The sequence below is a fragment of the Crinia signifera genome, chromosome 2 (genome assembly GCF_055691185.1).
Source record: "Crinia signifera chromosome 2, ASM5569118v1, whole genome shotgun sequence".
NCBI lineage: Eukaryota > Metazoa > Chordata > Amphibia > Anura > Myobatrachidae > Crinia > Crinia signifera.
This window is the reverse complement of record NC_139218.1, coordinates 384193270-384212330: the sequence shown is the minus strand read 5'-3', so window position 1 is coordinate 384212330 and position 19061 is coordinate 384193270. Positions and strand designations below refer to the sequence as shown.

General features: G+C 45.3%; 1 protein-coding gene across 19 annotated transcripts in view; it reads left to right on the top strand.

Moving 5' to 3' along the window:
- The window catches only part of TENM4 (teneurin transmembrane protein 4), a 929900-nt gene that overhangs the window by 823828 nt on the left and 87011 nt on the right, over positions 1-19061 (top strand). For all 19 annotated transcript variants that reach the window (XM_083170223.1, XM_083170225.1, XM_083170235.1 and 16 more), the window contains 4 exons: positions 2170-2271; positions 5225-5419; positions 6856-7056; positions 18226-18411. In XM_083170223.1, the coding sequence (XP_083026349.1) occupies positions 2170-2271; positions 5225-5419; positions 6856-7056; positions 18226-18411 (684 nt within the window). The remainder of the gene's footprint in view (positions 1-2169; positions 2272-5224; positions 5420-6855; positions 7057-18225; positions 18412-19061) is intronic.

Genomic DNA, 19061 nt, shown 5'->3' with positions numbered 1-19061 from the left:
ACATGAGTTTTCCAGGTTTTTTTAGTGTCTGTGTCAGCATATGTCGACATTGAACCCAAATTAATGTCAGCATGTGCCGAAAGGACCCCTAATTAATGTACCGCGTCCCCTAGCATGGCTCCCTTCGCTAGCCGTCCTGCAGGCTTGGTGCGCCCAGCACACTATTTTGTCGTCCTTTTTTGCCTGTTGACCTTGCCTTTGTTAACCCATTGCATGTCCACCTAATTTGGGTCTACCCCAATGACCCACACCCCTGATTTCATAGGAGAAAAGCGTGTAATGTAAAATGAAGCTTCCAGGTACTGGCAATCTTGAAAAGCGATCACTCCTCTAAAAGAGGCTACGATCCCACTTCAGAGGCCTGAACAAGGCACCGGCCATATCTCTGAGCAGCAGAGTCGCTGGGCTGTTTGTACGCGGCGTTCTCAGTCACCTGAAGCTTAGCAGTCGTTCCTGTAAAAAGCATATGTTAAATATTATGGGCAGATTTTCGGATTTGCACTAAATGTCCTAATAGGGGGGAGATTATTGCCTTGTTGCCGGAGCATTACGTTTTCCCCGTATTTCATCTGAATTGGTGGAACATGTTTCATTTGTCTGTCAGGAGCCACTTAAATGCAAAGTCAAGGTCTCGAGAAAGACAAATGCAAGACGTCGCTTTAAATAGCAATATTTACCATGTGTGCCGTTAGGCTGTGCATGGACTTAGTAACTCTTCAGTGTGGGATAAGGGGTTCACAGGCGATTAGGATCAGAAGTGCTGGGGGGAGACGGCTGTCTTTCTGTTTCCTATCAACTGACCTCTCCAATGAAGACGCTAATGCCGGCTTAAGGTGCACTGGGGCCGATACAGTAATTTGGTTGTACTATACGCATGTCTGCCCACAAGCTGCGCGCACGGACGGTGTAATGGTTAGCGTTACTGCCTCACAGCACTGTGGTCATGGCTTCGATACCATGACCCTATCTGTGTGGAGTTTGTATTTTCTCCCCGTGCTTGCGTGGGTTTCCTCCGGGTGCTCCGGTTTCCTGCCACAATCCAAAAATATACTGGTGGGTTAATTGGCTCCCAACAAAATTAACCCAGCAGTTTGAATTACAGCGCCAGGAGTCCGTCAGCTGGCTCCCTGACTGTCTGTGTATTGACTGCATCCCTTTGTATTGACTGGGAGAGAGATCAGCTTCTAACTATATTCTATGTACTAAGCTTTGAGATAAAGTGATTGGAGATAACGCACCAGCCAATCAGCGAACTGCAATTTTATTACCTTATGATGTACTAAGCCTTTAAAAGTGATAAAATGGAGAGTGATAAACCAACAACCAATCAGCTCCTACCTGTCCATAGCAACCAATTAGATTCTACAGCAGGCATGTCTAAACTGTGGCCCTCCAGCTGTTTTTTGAAACTACAAGTCCCATCATGCCCTGCCACAGTTTTAATATTAGGAAATGCTAAAGCTATGGCAAGGCATGCTGGGACGTGTAGTTTCACAACATAGTTTGGCCATGCCTGTTCTACAGGGTATATTTACTAAAGCTTCTAAAAAAGAGGTGATTTTGCCCATAGCAACCAATCCGATTCTGCCCATCATTTCTCTGTTGCATCCTAGAAAATGGTAGAATCTGATTGGTTGCTAGGGGCATTTTTAGAAGCTTTAGTCAATTTATCCCTTCTAGAGGCCAATAGTTAGAATCTGATTTGTTGCTATGGGCAACACCCCTTACTTTTAAAAACTCACACTTTAATACATTACATCATACGACGGTGAAAAGGTCAAACCCGCAATAGGTTCCCATTGACAAAAGCAAAAGGTCTACACAGGGAAAAGTCTACACTTTTCTTTGCATGTTTTTGGTGTCTATGTCGACATGGATCCCCTGCAGAAATTACCTCAGCGAAGTTACTGGCTCCTAGAGCATTGGTAGGCCGCAGTTTTAGTCAGTTTGTGTCAGGCCACAACATGGCTGCCGTCATTGAGCATCATCAAAAAAAATACCCATAAAGAAACATATTAAACATGGTTGACTATTACCATCATTTTCATCTGAGGGAAAATCGATTTGGTGCACTATAATCATCGTAGCAAGTTATAATATTGGGGCCGATGGTTCCGGCTCTGTTAGTACCAGTCCTGTAAATCTGTGTTATGTTTTTTTTCCCCCCAGAATCCGTGGATGACTGTCCCAGTAACTGCTATGGAAATGGGGAATGCGTGTCTGGAAACTGCCACTGTTTTCTGGGTTTTCTTGGGCCAGACTGTGGAAGAGGTGCGGAAACCTTATCTTTTACTTTAAATGTGACCCATGTATCTTGGGTGTTCAATGCATGCTACCATATTTCTGTCACAGGCTGTGCCTCTAAGGTTACCACCCATCTGGGATTACTCCAGGTCATCTGATAATTAAGACCCGACTTTTCTGGAAGGTGGTAACCCTACGTGCCACAGTGGAGGGCCATGATTTTTGTGACAGAGTAAATCTTACACCTATTTATCTGGAAAAATTATGGGGCTTATTTACTAAGATGGGAGTTCTGTTGAAGATGCGATGTTGCTTGTTATCAGTAAACACAATGGGCGGTATTCAATGAGCCTGATTCGCCATGTTTTTATGGCGAATTTGTGCTGTTTGGCGAATTTTTGACTAAAACGGTGAATCACCCTATTCAATGACCACATGGCGAATACATTTGAAGGTTTTTTTCGCCATGATTCACCGAGTAGCAATCGCTATCTTTTTATGGTGAAGTGGAATGTGAACTTTTAAAATAAAGTGTTTTGTTTTTTACATTTGGTGTCAAAAAATCAGGAATTTTATTCTGAGGAGGGGCATTCTATTTTTATTCATGTGCTGTAAGCACATGAATATATATTTAATTTAAAAAAATATATTTTTTATTATTTGTATGACTAGGGTCTGTCAGCAGCACAGAGTATATCAGGAGATTAGTGATGTGTCAGTGAGGACAGGGCTGCATGTGACAGGGGCAGTGACATGATGTGAGGAGGGGAATGGGGGCAGCAGGAAGCCACAGACTGAGAGTTATATAGTGGGAGGAGCAGGGTCCCCAGCAGCACAGAGTATATCAAGAGATGAGTGATGTGTCAGTGAGGACATGAATGCATGTGACAGGGGCAGTGACATGATGTGAGGAGGGGAATGGACGCAGCAGGAAGCCACAGACTGAGGCCAGTATTCAATGGCATGTATTCAATGCTCCTATGTCGCTGTAAAAAACGGTGAGAGTGCATGTTTTTTGGAGAGTGGTGAACTTTTCTCTCCTATTTTGTGCTTCCCTCTATTCAGCTCTGTTGCTTCTCCAAAAATATTTTGCGAAGCTAACTCAGTTCACCCTTCACTTCTCACCATTTCTGTTCAATGGGGATTTTAGTGTCTCTCTCCAAAAGTGTATTCAATGCACAAATTGCGAGTCCTGCTGGTTTCTTTTTTTACAGCAGTTCACCATTTTTCCCTCGGCATCTTTTTTAGGTGAACTGTAGGACTATCTTTGTTAAAGTTGTTATTTTTTTTGTTTTTTATGGCTTATAAATTAAAAAAAATGTACTCTAATGTATTTATTGCAAGTGCCATAATGCTGTACTTCTATATTAATTTATTTGGAATTAATAAGTTATTTTAATGGTAACCAATAAGAAATCATTTTGGAATGCTCCTAGTAATTTCCCATGCTTCCTCACCTAACCCCCAAACAGGCTTTTAAACACACTAACAATTATAAAATAAATTAAATAAAAACACAGGGCAAAGAAACAATGCTAAAAGCACAACACAAGGATAAAGGCCAAACAGAACAAAATACACCCTGCACAAACCCAATTAAAATAGTCACACAGCCATTTGTTGTAAAATAAATACTGAACAAAACATTTACCTTTCTAAACCTTTGTAAAAAAATACAAGTCCACAAATGTGAGGAACACGCTGCTGAGAATATCCCAGTCTGACCAGCTCACAGAGCAGGAGATAACAGAAGTCTCCAGTTACAGCTCTCCCATTTGAACTCGCATAATTATGCTAAGTTCGCAAAAGGGGTCAGTGAGCTGGACACACGTTGAATACTGAGGAAGCCAGAAATGAGGAGATAAGAAAAAGTGGTGAGCACTTCAGCGAGATCACAGGGACACAGAACAGTGAGCGGTGAGCCAGACTCTCAAAAAACATTGAATACTCCTCAATGAGAAATGTTCTCCGTGCATGGCGAGAGATTTTTTCTCTCGCCATGCACTCTCCGTGTTCCGGAGCCTCCTGCTCCCACTATTCAACGTGTTAAAGACTCGCCGCCACTCGCGGCGAGTCTTAACCCCTGCAGCGGACGAGCGTCCGCGGCAGGGAGCTGTCAGGGAGCCGGGGGACGTAGCAGCCAAGAGAGATTAAAGTCTCTCTTGGCTGCTGCAGGGGATATGGGGAGGGGAGCAGGGCTCCCCGGGACCCAGGCAGCACAGGCTGCCCCCCCTATAGCCAGCGGGGGACCCAGTATTCACTGTACCCGAACGTGCTTCGGGTGCAGTGAATATATGAATATCTAATGAGCGGCTCGAGCGCTCCGGCCCCCTGCTGGCTGCACTGTGTAAAAAAAAAAAAAAAAAATTGTAAAAAAATATTTTTTTTTAAATTAAATATATATTCATGTGCTATAGGCACATGAATAAAAATAACATGGCCCTTCACAGAAAAAAAAACCTGATTTTTTTACACCAAAATTAAAAAAAACACCCTTTTAGTTTAAAAGTTCACATTCCTGCTCTCCATCAAAAGATGGAGAATTTCTACACGGAGAGAGACGGCGAGAATCACTTAGAAAGACGGAGAATATTTCACATTGAATAGGGTGGCTCGCCTTTGGAGAAAAAAAACCTCTCTCCACCGCGTGAAAAGCACAAACTCTCCAGAAATCACAGCGAATTTTTCTCATTGAATACTGGCCTGAGAGTTATATAGTCGGAGGAGCAGGGTCCCCAGCAGCACAGAGTATATCAGAAGAAGAGTAATGTGTCCGTGAGGACTGGGCTGTGTGTGACAGGGCAGCGACATTAGATTTATACAGTGGAAGTAGCAGGGTCCCCCAGTAGAACAGAGATTTGATGTAAATATACACCTAGACAGAAAGCTGTTACATGTGGGGCATTTTCCTGGTAATGGGGGGTGATGACATTAAGGTAAGGATTGCTGCTGAAGCTAACCTTGCCATTTCTCCTTCTAGCATCCTGCCCGGTGCTGTGCAGTGGTAACGGACAGTACATGAAAGGGAGGTGCCTTTGCCACAGCGGCTGGAAAGGGGCAGAATGTGATGTTCCCACAAATCAGTGCATTGACGTGACCTGCAGTAACCATGGCACCTGCATTATTGGGACCTGCATCTGCAACCCTGGATACAAGGGCGAGAACTGTGAAGAAGGTACAAGCACATAACATTGTTATCTAGTTTCCATGGCTGTAAGAGGTTGTCCTGTATCTGGACCGTACGGGGAGGCTGTTATCTTTAATTTTCCCCATACAGTTCAGAATAACGTGTCCGATTACAGCAACATTCGCTCATAGCTCTTTCTCACGTCAACCGTTTTTTTGTCAATATCAACCTAGTGTTGACCTTTTGCTTTGCGTCTAAATTTCACTGCGATTATTAGTCTCACGCAGTTTCCTTTTGGGCCCTGGCTTCCCCTTGCCAACCGCAATATGGCCTTAAAAAAAGTGGAACGATCCATGTTGAAGCGCTGTGATCAAACTTTACTGTTTATAGCTGTGCCACGAGGAGAACGCTCACCCTGATCCGCCACTCTTGTGAAACGGAATTGAATTTCCCCTTTTCCAAGCGTTCACCCCAAAAATCAGCTACGGTCCACTGACCCACCAAGGAACAAATGCCAACAATGGCCGTACAACCTCTAATCCGCTCCCAAATCCTGCAATAGATAAAGCAGCCCGAGAACCATTTCACTGAGTAGGGGGGGATTAAAAGTGCCCATTGTAAGAGGCATCTTTTGAAGGGTCTTCATTTGAACAGGAAAAATGTACGTAGGATTATGATAAATGGGGGGGCCCCGACATGGACATTCCAGGCTCCTAATTTTGACTGCGTGAGGCTGCATGGAGACCCTTTCTAAAGTCAGTCTCTCTTTTTGCCATTGACCTTCAGAGTATATGATTAATGGCAGTGCCCTCGCTGCTTGTCATCTGTTAGATGCTTCCTGCTTGCTATGTTCATCCCATCTGCCGTGGTATACACAGGATTCCGCTAGCTGGCTTCTCCCTCCCTCCCGATACCAACGGAAGCTTCAGTCCTACATTCCAGCTTAGCATCCAGATTTTCTGCAGTGTTTTCCCTGGACAAAAAAAATAAAATAAAATACAGTGGGTGGAACTCGCTCCCTCTTTTGCTGCATCACAGATGTTTGCCGCACAGGAATGTGTGTGAAAATAATAAGAATTAGGGCACACTTAGGGGTAAAACCACTGAAGGCTAATCAGGGCTTTGCTTTCATCGTGAAGTCACATTTCAGAAATGACAGCTGAGATCTGATAGGTTGCTGCAGAGATACAGTACAGGGCCCCTGCTAGACCAAATGTACCAAATTCTGCCTCACTAACCATTCGTTTTTTATTTTATTTAGTAGCGTAGTAGGTTTTAATTTCATATATAGACACAAGTAAAGTAAGATAAAGCAGGGCATGCCGTGTCACTAGATGCAATGTAATTCTTAGCATGTACCAAGCAGTGACTTTTATACCAAGCATCATCTTTCTCTGATCAGACTGGTCTAGCAAATTTCTTTTTGGTTGCTTATGTTTGAATATAAGGTAGTGGTCTAACTACGGTCACAATCCTTGTTTCAGTGGACTGCATGGACCCCACTTGCTCCGGGCGAGGCGTGTGCGTGCAAGGGGTGTGTCACTGCGCTGTCGGCTGGGGTGGAACGAGCTGCGAGAATCCCCGAGCCACCTGCTTGGACCAGTGCTCCGGACACGGAACGCTCCAGGCTGAGACGGGCGTCTGCACCTGTGACCCCAACTGGACCGGCCATGACTGCTCTATAGGTAAGGTCACCTTTTATTATAAAGTGCTTCATAAACAAGAGGAACAGGGCAAGTCCCCCAATTCCAGAAAATGTTATTGGTTTGTATTTATTTGGTAAATGCCACATTTGTACAATGATAAGTCTATACACAGTACATGTATGGGAGCTCTGATCTAGAACACTGGGGATTTCTTCCTTTAATGTTTATTTACTAGGATGGGAGTTCTATAGAACATGGAATGTTGCCCATAGCAACCAATCAGAAATTTCCCGACGGGGGGAAATGTCGTCACTCACCTTTTCAATGCTGCCGTTAGTGACAAGGCTGTCGGTTCCGACTTTTTAAAAAGTCGGATCTGTTTTGTGGGAAACAGCCGCGGGTTGTCGAATTTACAGACTTTTTCCGCCAATCCGCAGACTTTCCGACACTCGACAGCCAGAACATTGAATCCCGGCGATCGAGTTATAGTTGGAAGAACCGAAAAAAGCCTGGGATTCCGATTGTCTGGACTTTCCGACAGTTGGAGTCCCGTTTAATTACCCCCCATAGCGGTAAATTTACTTAAGCTTCTAAATCTGAAAAGAGGTGATGTTGCCCATACCAACCAATCAGATTTGGTCTATCATTTCTCTATTACATCCTAGAAAATGACAGAATCTGGTTGGTTGCTGTGGGCAACGCATGTTGACCTTTTCATGTGACATATTGCTTTTGTTGACCTTGTGCGCGTTGAAAGTTTGGTGTCGGTCTATTGACTGTCTGGAACCAGTTGACCCTTTAATTCAGACCTATTTAGTGACCTGTGCATAGTGACCGCCAGCCTTGCTTACTGTACATTATAGCATACTGATCCTTGCAGCAGAGCAATAGCTGGCTGTTTCCACCCAGTCCGGCTTTCTCTGTGGTTTTGAGGGCCCGTTGCAAACCATCATGACAGCTGCCATGTTTGCTGACCCAGAATCCTCAGCTCACCGTCCAGTCGCCTAAGCACAATCCTTCCAGTTGACTAAACAGATTTTAAATATGATACTGTCTTTTATATAATCATTGATGGATAAACTCCAGCCGCCGGCAGCAGCCGCGTGCTGGCATTCCTACTGTGTCTCTAATGTATCTTTCCAGACACTGTCAAATCTCATTGATCAGACAACATTTGTGATGAGGCAGAAGCCCCCCCGAGGGGAGGGGGGGGGGGGGTCAGAGGTCTCCAAACTTTATAAATAAATTCTCATGTTACATTCATGAGGCGCTGGAGGGGACACGTACACTGACACGCACACCTCCTCTCGTGTTAAAACATTTAATTTAGAAGGGTGTGAAGATCTCCAGAGGAGGCATCATGTCCCCCAGAGATAGCAGAGGTTCTCTACTTAATATTCCAGCAGAATAGAGAGAACCGCCAACCCCGGGCTGTAAGGTCGCAGGTCTGCCTTGTATAAAAGAACCCGGAGATGAGATGCAGGGGGGGGGGTGGATACCTGGGTTTTATACCGCATGGATTATAATAATGGCATCCCAATCGCCTTGCGGGCAGATGGGGCCATGGATCAGATCGGAAATTGACAAATGATATCACACGATTTATTGGCCCAAAATTGTGCGATAAAGGCCCATAGCGTACCAATCCGTTACCCCTTATCATATGCTAGGGTTCAAGAGAGGAATGGTAGGCTGAGGGGGATATTCTGGCTGCTTCGAATTCACAGCCTTGCGAGTCCATCAAACCCTGTCTTGTGATTGGTGGCCTGGCCGCCACCCATTCCCAAAGTGTGTTCGCACGCACTGGCTGCGGATGGATGTTTAACATAAACATCCATCCGCAACCTGCGCGGGGGGGGGGGGGGGACGGGACGACACCCACATCATTCGATGGTGGTTGACCATCGAATGATGTGGAAGGCGCATGCACATCTAAGGTTTCCACCCACCACCCGCACACTTGGGTGCGTGCGCCCGGCGAACAATCTGTTTTCCGTGGGCGCACGCTCCCGGCGTATACACATGCGCAGAAATGACCCTGCGCATACTCCCACCATCGATGCCCTTGCAAATATACTGGACCGTGCGATCAGACCAGAATAAGGGCCAGAATCTGATTGGTTGCTATCAGCAACATCACCTCTATTCATTTTTGGAAGCTTTACACCCCCAGGTGTAGGGTCACGAGCCCTAGTTTGTAGTGTATGTTGACCCAAAAATGAATTCCAGGTCGGTGTCTGTGTTGTGAATTTTTTTGCAACGTCGACACAAGCCTTATGTCAACAATGAGAAGGTCAACATGAGTTTTTCACTTTTTAGTGCTGACGCGGTATTTCATATTCTACCATCCACTACGACGTGGTGGGAGGGGATGCAGTTAAGATCCCGGCGGTCGGGATCCCGGCGTTCAGAATCCCGACGCCGGAATCCCGACCGCCGAAATGCCGACACTTTCTCCCTCCTGGGGTGTCCACGACACCCCTGGAGGGAGAATAAAATAGCGGGCAGAGCGTAGCGAGGCACCGGGCCCGCTGCATGGCGAGCGCAGCGAGCCCGCAAGGGGGGGGCGATCCACGTCCCCCCCTTGTCGGCATTTCGGCTGTCGGGATTCCGGCGTCGGGATTCTGAATGCCGGGATCCCGACCGCCGGGATTCAATACTGAATCCGGTGGGAGAGTAAAATAGGGTGCCGCCCGCAGCAAAGCACCATTCCCGAAGCATGGCGAGCGCAGTACACTTTGACCGTGGACTATGTCAACATTCAGGACAAAAAAACATGAATAACGCATATCGATCTTTCGACTGTCAACCTTCCTGTTGTTGACCTAATGCTTTTGTCGACCTTCCAACCCTGTTGACCTTAGCCACGTCCACCTATTTCTTGTGTCGACTTAAGACCTATCAAACTTCAGCGGCCGACCCATGAATGGGGTGAAGATGAAAATCGGAAACACGGCCTTTCCTTGCTGCTCGGTTACTGACTGTGCATCTTCTAAGAGGAAAAACCTTAACAGTCAACTCTCATGGAAAGTAAAGTAACAGATGGTCCGTACTGTCAGCTTACAGGGCTGGAGCTGCCGGCCGGCGGTTATACCGCGCACACAGCGAAAGTCACATCTGTGAGCCTCCGCCCCCATCTCTGTGGATGAGAATTACATTTACAGAACACAGCGCGTAATGGCGCTAAATTGGTCGGACCAATGTACTTCCTAATAACGGCGGAAAAACAGACTTTAATGGCAGAGAAGAAATGTAATTATTTCAAAGGAAAAGAAAAGGCGATTTACTTGTTATACGCTTTGTGTAAGCATCCGGAATTATTATTATTATTATTTCTTGTAAAGAAAGAGTCTTTCTTCCTGAATGAAAACACCTGGTTAACGTGTATTTATCAACTGCTGCAGATTGCGCTAATTCTATTCTAGGAGCGGAAGCCATATTGTTTTGTATTTTTAGCCTTTTGACTGAATCCTAATATATATAAATGATATCATGTCTTTTGTTTGGTAACGGAGATACCTAAATATCGTAGCGCCTGTGATTGTAATCGGTGCTGTCTGATCGGTTATTTGGTGACTATTCTGGCATACCTGAAACTTTCAAAACACGTGCAGTTCCTCTTCCCTTCCTGGGATGCTGCTGTCTTCTGTGGTGTTTCTGCAGATCAGTGCTGAAATACAGACCATACTTTGCTAATTTATAATATAAATTATACAGAGCAGCTTATTGGTTGCCATGGTCCACTTCTCCTCCCTTAGCACTGCTTCATACATCTACTGGTCATGTGACCATTCCCCATCTTGTCATTTCAGTCAGAGCCGCCATCTTGTTCCATTCCACCCACCAAAATATTTATTGTACTTTTTTATATTGTTTATACTCGTGTTACATGGGCGCGCACTAGAGTATTAGTCCGCAATGACCACTGTGGGAAGTAGAACAAGCAAACTGCAGACCGCACTGTACAATGAACCTCCCAGACCCCTGGCCTAATGAATAGGCTCTGTGCACGGAGATAAAGGAACCTGTCCGGTGCACTGACACAGCCTCTCACAGCCGGCTCGCTTGGGGGACTTTTGTATTTTTAGCTTTTCCTTAATCCTCGGCCATTGAGCGCGTTTTCACCATCTTGTCAGAGGTCAAATGTGCAATCTGTGACTTTAATGGGAAAAGCAAGGCCTCCTTCTGGAGCCTTGTAAAAGCTGGAAACCTCTTTACAGACCCAGCGTCTTCTGAGCTGTATTGGCCCCTTGTGATAACTGCCAAAGGACAAGTGCTTTTTCCAGATCTTGATGTGGAAGAAGGTCAAAAGGCAACTCTCGCCCCTGGCAACCGGTCTGCTCCACAGGAAACCTCTCTTTGAAAATGTGCAAACTTGGACGTCCCTTCGTTAGAGATGGGGGTTTTTTTTGTTTTTTTTTTTGTTTTTTTTCTTCCACCGTTCAATAAACGCTGTCTTATTGATTTAGGAAGACAAGGCTGAGATTACAGTTTATTAAATACACAGATGTGTGTTTGAACACACAGGAAGAGTCGGTTCATTGTCACTTCATGAGGCAATGTGGATAATTAATGAAATATTGAATATTTGTCATATACTTAGCAGTAGATCAAACTGCGGCCGCGCGTCACTTATGGATTTATAGACTCGCGTTACGTGACTCATTCTGCCGTGGTCCCTGGGCTTTAATTTTTTTTTATTAAATGGAAGGTTATATATATATAAATGCGTCTAGATATGTCTAGCACATTTTTAGAATATAAGTGGATTTTTTTTTGTTTTTTTTTTGTAATAGAGGTTTCACGTCCCAATGGGAATAAGACTAAAAGAAACTGCTATGGAAACAGAAGAAACGGACCGTCTCCATGGGCAACAAACCCATCCTTAATCCCATTTTACTTGAAGAAAATAAAATTTGAGTAGTTGCAGGGAGTTAAAACTAGCTGCACGCATTGGTCGAAATGTTCTCAGCATTGAAACGTGATAAAATGGAGAGTGGTAATCCACCAGCCAATCAGCTCCTTACTGTCATTTTTCAAACCCAGTCTGTGACATGACAATTAGGAGCTGACTGGCTGGTACTTTTTCACTCTTTTAGTACATCTGGCCCATTGTATTATTGCAATTTGGACAACTTTCCACCATGTGGGTCCTTTAAAATGAGGTTGACATCAGCGATTAGTCCAATGAAACACGTCCGTTCTGTATCGGGCAAGTTGACGAAGGCGCTGAGAAAATAACATTATGCTGTAGCCACGCCTCCCATTTAGGCCACACCCCCAATGCAGCTCTCTACGGCCCTGCTCCTAACCGTCCATTTGCAGGCTGATTGATTGGTACTTCATCCGATACTCCGGGCTTCGATAAATACTCTGAGAAGGCCTCTAGCGCCCCCTTATGACAGGTCATCCCCGTACTAGCCATCTGCTACAATGGAAGTTGTCAAACATGCATCCGGTTGTCAGTGAATGTATGAAATAGAAGGAGCAAGGCAATCGCACCCACGAAATGGGCAGAACGAGTTAACTAAGCTGTGTTTTTTGCAAAGTTTAGTTCTTAAGAGCCTATTGTCTGTTGTTATCTCATTATCTCTCTGAATCCCAGTAGACTGTTTCTAAACTAATCAGGTCAACACTAATAAGAGAGAATTGAATTGCCGGGGAAAGCAGCCTGCTGTAGATACTTGATATAAAGGCACGAGCCGTTCAGTGGAAATGCAATTGGAGTTTTTCTTCTTAAGTTAGGGCAATTTTAAACAAACTTTGCAGAATTATCTCTAAATGTCACCAAAGTCCTGGCAGATAATAGGGGAGCGTGTTCGCTCTTTTTCGATCCGCAAGTGTAAATGCTACGAGCTGCGCCAAAGATAGGGCTGGGTGATCTAATCTGAGCCTTTGAAATGCAAGGAGACCAGACATGAGAGAGGACGGGGCCTGCTGCTGAGCAGAAACAACGTACAGAACGGAATAAAGTAATAAAAGTGCATGTGACTGCATAACGCTGGGCTTATGAAATAACACTGGCACATCCTGGGGGGGGGTTTAGCCCACAAACTCTCCATCCCACCCCAGTCCCCTATCTTCTCCTACCTCCAATCTCTGTCTTCACAGCACCCTCTCTCTCTATATCCAGAAAGCTTGAAACCGGCCAGTGTCCCTGCCAAAATTGCTTTCGCTTTCTGTTATGACCTCCTTTAGCAAACAAAAGAGTTATTTGGTCCGTCGAGTGGCCTCTAGTCCTCAGTGGCGGTACTTTACCTCATAGAGGTGAGGAGTAATTAGCCTTTTATATTTAATATGATGTAATCCTGATAGCCTAACATGTTTTATTCCGTTATTTATCATTTGTGACCATAATCTTCATTTAATTGGTTTATGTAGTCCATCATAACTTCTAGATTGTTAAAACAAAATTAACGTTTCCTCCTCCCGTTTCTGCTGTGCAATACAAAGGGCCCTTATTCTGGTTCACTCGCAAATGCAAATTCCTTCTCAAATGGGCAAAACCATTCTGCACTGCAGGGGGGGGCAGATGTAACCTGTGCAGAGAGAATTAGATTTGGGTGGGGTTTTACTTCAAAGTGAGATCTATATTGCAGTTAAAAAATAAAGCAGCCAGTATTTACCCTGCACAGTAACAAAATGACTCACCCAAATCTAACTCTCTCTGCACATGTTGCATCTGCCCCACCTGCAGTGCACATGGTTTTGTCCATTTGAGAAGGAATTTGCCTTTGCGAGTGAACCAGAATAAGGGCCGAGATTTTCAGGAACTGACAGCGCAAGCTTTTAGAGTAGACAGGCAAAATAATCTCTGCTGAGGACATCGAATGTGGGAGGGAAAAAAAAATCAAATTAATGGAATTCAGTCGCGATGGCAGGTTAGCAGGCTATAAACCAGACCTTTGCCGCACTCAACTGCATTATCAGTCATTTATTCCTGCATTGTTTTCACACTTAACCAGTTTTTAATTAAATATGACTTCTGTAACATTCTGCGGAAGACGATTCGCCGCCCTTCCCCCCCCCCCCCCCCCCCCCCCCCCCCCAGCCTCTGCTTTGGATTTGCCTGGCACAAAAGCTCTAGTGTGACAGAATTAGACAATAAATAGGCGAATCAATCATGGGAGACCTTCAGAATCTACGTCTGTCCTCACTCTCCCTCTCTGTCCCCCTCCACCCCATTTTCTTTTTTGTAATCTGCTTATAAGATTCTTATTGTCAGTAAGGATTAGTGCGCTACAGGAATTCTCTGTCACAATGAGTATGGAGAGGTATTGATGTGTAACTCTCATTCTTGTCCCACCAAACTTCTTTTGGAGATAAGTGCTAAGGTTCTCCAGGTTTTTTCCTGCATTGTATCAATATGTTGTTACAGAATGTTCTATATGTCGTGGTCTTCCGCAGTGTATCGACTGATTAAAAGGTTTCTAAATGTATCTTTTTCTGCCGCTTTCCCATCTGAGTTATTGTAACCCTCCGCTCACTTCCTGGATTCTCTGAGGCAATCGGTACTATAGTTTTATATACTGTTTATATATGTATTATATAAAAACCCCAGCTCTCGTACTTGTGATTGAAAGCTCGTTATGATGCCTTCAGTAACTATTGCCATAAAGAACAAAGGTGCGTACACATTAGACCATTTGTTAACAATATTTTCCATGCATGTCGCCTAGCGCAGCGGTTCCCAGACTTTTTTTCTCTCTCGTACCCCTTGATTTGAGTGGAAGGGAGTGTTATGCATGTCCTTATATTAAGGAGTAGCGGAGGAGTAGTGTGCAGTTATTTAGCGCTGCTCAGCCAGTGACAGTGGGACTCCCAACTGACCCCCCACTGCAGGACACTGCCGGCCCCGCGAGGAACGCGGGAACGTCCCTGAAAACCGGGATGCTTCCACGGTAAACAGGACAGTTGGGAGGTATGGTGCATGGTCTCCGAGGTTCCCGCTAACTCCTGTAGAATTAATGCCGCTGCTTCTTCTTCTTCCTTCACCCGTGTCAGCGAGGGGCAGGTGATCGCTGATGTCTGAGGGCAGCGCTGGTGGCCACCAGCGGATTGGTGGTCGGGCAAGAGCATGAGGAGTTGCTGATGAACCTGCAGACGGAACCACGCAATGTGGCTAGTCTCCATGGCCATGGGAGATTTCTTCCGCCATTACCAAGATTATGTTCAAGTACCCCCCAACCTGTCTTCAGCGTACCCCCAGGGGTACAAGTACCCCAGGTTGGGGACCGCTGGACTAGCATGTATGCAGTAACGATGCGCGCTCCCGCGGGTCATCAGCGATGTTGTCTGTGCATGCAGGATGATGGTAGATACTGCTAGCAAGCGCATGGTCCCTGTTCTGTCCAATCCCCCGGGCCCATGGCTCCCCGCCATCACTTGTTGCATATGCACCTGCCGACGTTGGTTACCTGCTGGGTTCTGACCTTCCCAATACCATGCTGGATACAAATTACCTTAAGGTGCCCACACACTAGAAAGATCTGTGATCGTAAGATGTGCGCATAAATTAGCCTTCAAATCTTTTGCCTGTCCTGGACCAAAGATTTCAGGCAAGCGCACATCTTTACCACAGATTTTTCTTAAGATCCCGTGTGCGTTCCTATGGATCTTTTGTTAAATCTTCTGATCTTTCATGCAGCACGTAAGATCAGAAGATTCAGCTAAAGATCCACGGGAGCGCATATCGGACAAAAATCGACCGATTTTCGACCGATTATCGGTAAACATCGGACGATATATCGGCCGATTTATCGGAAATCGGCCAATCGGCCCAAAAATCGTTCTAGTGTGTGGGCACCTTTAGTTTTAGCACTGTCCTAACCATAGAGATTATTTATCATGTTATACGTTTTTATATAAAAATAAATAAATAGATAATTACGAAATTCCAATGTATATATCGACCTATGTTGTTGACATACATTAGTACATGCACAGGTAAAAGGTAGACTATGCTTAACAAACGTTGACCTAGTCAAAAAGTTGACATGCCAATGGTCGGTACAGTTTATTTATTTTTGGGGGGGGGGGGGGGGGGGTTTCATGTTTTTCCAACTTTTTATTGATTTATTGATATTCTACCCACGTGGACTACTATTGGGAACGGCTCTGGATTATTGGGTTGACAGTGTCTAGGTCAAAGTCACTATTGGTTGACAGGCAATATGTTGAAACATGAAAAAGGTCGACATGGTCTACGTCGATGTAGACAAAAGGTTGACAACAAGGTCGACATGTCAATTGTCGACACAGGGTTTCACAGTTTTTGTATTTATGTCGACATACATCAATATGGGCACCATATTAAATTCTCCCTCTTTACCCAATGGAAACGTGAAGAACAAGTCGATTTAAAAAGAAATCATGAAAAACTTGTGTTGACCTTTTTCTATGTCGACCATTAACATGTCAACCCTTTGCTTGTGTCAACTTTTTGTCGACCTAGACCATGTCAACCTTTGTCGACCAACTGTCACATTCCCCAGACCACCTAGCTGGTGCACAACTGTAGTCATTACTAACACTCACATTTCCCAGATCACCTAGCTGGTGCACAGCTGTAGTCATTACTAACTGTCACATTTCCCAGACCACCTAGCTGGGGCACAGGTGTAGTCATTACTAACACTCACATTTCCCAGATCACCTAGCTGGTGCACAGCTGTAGTCATTACTAACTGTCACATTTCCCAGACCACCTAGCTGGTGCACAGCTGTACTCATTACTAACTGTCACATTTACCAGATCACCTAGCTGGTGCACAGCTGTAGTCATTACTAACTGTCACATTTCCCAGACCACCTAGCTGGGGCACAGGTGTAGTCATTACTAACACTCACATTTCCCAGATCACCTAGCTGGTGCACAGCTGTAGTCATTACTAACTGTCACATTTCCCAGACCACCTAGCTGGTGCACAGCTGTACTCATTACTAACTGTCACATTTACCAGATCACCTAGCTGGTGCACAGCTGTAGTCATTACTAACTGTCACATTTCCCAGACCACCTAGCTGGGGCACAGGTGTAGTCATTACTAACACTCACATTTCCCAGATCACCTAGCTGGTGCACAGCTGTAGTCATTACTAACACTCACATTTCCCAGATCACCTAGCTGGTGCACAGCTGTACTCATTACTAACTGTCACATTTCCCAGACCACCTAGCTGGTGCACAGCTGTACTCATTACTAACTGTCACATTTCCCAGATCACCTAGCTGGTGCACAGCTGTAGTCATTACTAACTGTCACATTTCCCAGACCACCTAGCTGGTGCACAGCTGTACTCATTACTAACTGTCACATTCCCAGACCACCTAGCTGGTGCACAGCTGTAGTCATTACTAACTGTCACATTTCCCAGACCACCTAGTTGGAGCACAGCTGTAGTCATTACTAACTGTCACATTTCCCAGACCACCAACTGGAGCACAGCTGTAGTCATTACTAACTGTCACATTTCCCAGACCACCTAGCTGGAGCACAACTGTAGTCATTACTAACTGTCACATTTCCCAGACCACCTAGCTGGAGCACAACTGTAGTCATTACTAACTGTCACATTTTCAAACATTCATTCCTAATGCTGGCCACACATCAGACCAACTTTCCTCTAACCAATTTGTTGGTTGGTTTGACTGAAAATCTGGTACTGTATGGGGGCAAATGCCAATAAGCAATTTGCTCACAAACTCAGGAGAATGGACAAAAACATTCAGTGATATTGTTTAAACCAAATAGGTCCAGCTACAGTACATGTACTGAGTGACAGTTAGTGTCCATTTTCTGATTTGGGAAACAAATTACAAGTTGCATTTGCTCCTATCCAGTACCAGGTTTTTATTCAATCCAACCAACTAGTTGGATGGTTGGAGGAAAGTTGGTCTGATGTGTGGCCAGCATAATCGACACATTCTACAGATCCACAGGTGGCCTGAAAAACATGGACTGTTGGTAGATCCCGAGGACCGGTTGGGCCATCTCTGGTGTAACCCTTCTATACCACATGCCGTAAATGAAATTATCACTGATAATTATTGGAGTAATTTAATGAGGTCTGTTAGTCACCACTTGGCTCCTGAATCTATTGCAGACGGAGCTGTACGTGTAACGTTTCCCATGATCCTTTTATGTCATTTGATTGCTGTCTTTCTCCCGTCTCCTAATGTATCCGACTGTCTTTGCTGTCCCACAGAAATCTGTGCAGCGGATTGCGGCGGTCACGGCACATGTATCGGAGGAAGCTGCCGGTGCGACGATGGCTGGATGGGAGCCGCCTGTGACCAGAGGTCTTGCCACCCCCGCTGCAACGAGCATGGGACCTGCCGAGACGGGAAGTGTGAATGTAGTCCCGGCTGGAACGGAGAGCACTGCACCATTGGTAGGCGGGTGAAACAAAGTGAAGCAATTGAATTCATTTAAAAAACATTGTTCTAAAGTGAAAGGGGCATGCTCTACAGATCACTACGGGCGGGGGGGGGGGGTCCTCGTAGCATGCGCAGCTTCGTCCTAGGTTATCGGTTCTGACATCATGCATATTCCATGTCAGAGTGTAACAAAATGTCCTTTCATTTGGTGGTTAGGAGGCGGTTCCATTGGTAGAAGGGAAATCTGATGCCACTGTGTGATTGTGTTTCCACCTATTGCGTAATGTTTGAGTAGTCTTACGGAGTGCCACATAGGCGGTAGTGTGCGGTGACCCGCCAGAGGGAAATTTCGCCTTGCAAATGAATATATTTGCAGCGAATATGTTCAATACCATTCTTAAGCTGAATACAGGCCTATCCGGCCTGGCGCTGACGTCGCACCCCCTCCCCTAACACCCTAGGACGCGCCTGCATTTTTCTTGGCACTCCCATGAAAACGGCTGTTACTTACCTCTCACATACACTTACTTCCTGCCAATCCCCCTGCGTACGGCCAGCTATTAGTCTCGCGCACATGTACAACGGCCAAAAACCCCGCGCAGTCTTTCGATAATCGCGGCCGTGCGACCAGGTCTGAATTGCCCCCACAGAGCGGAACATATTA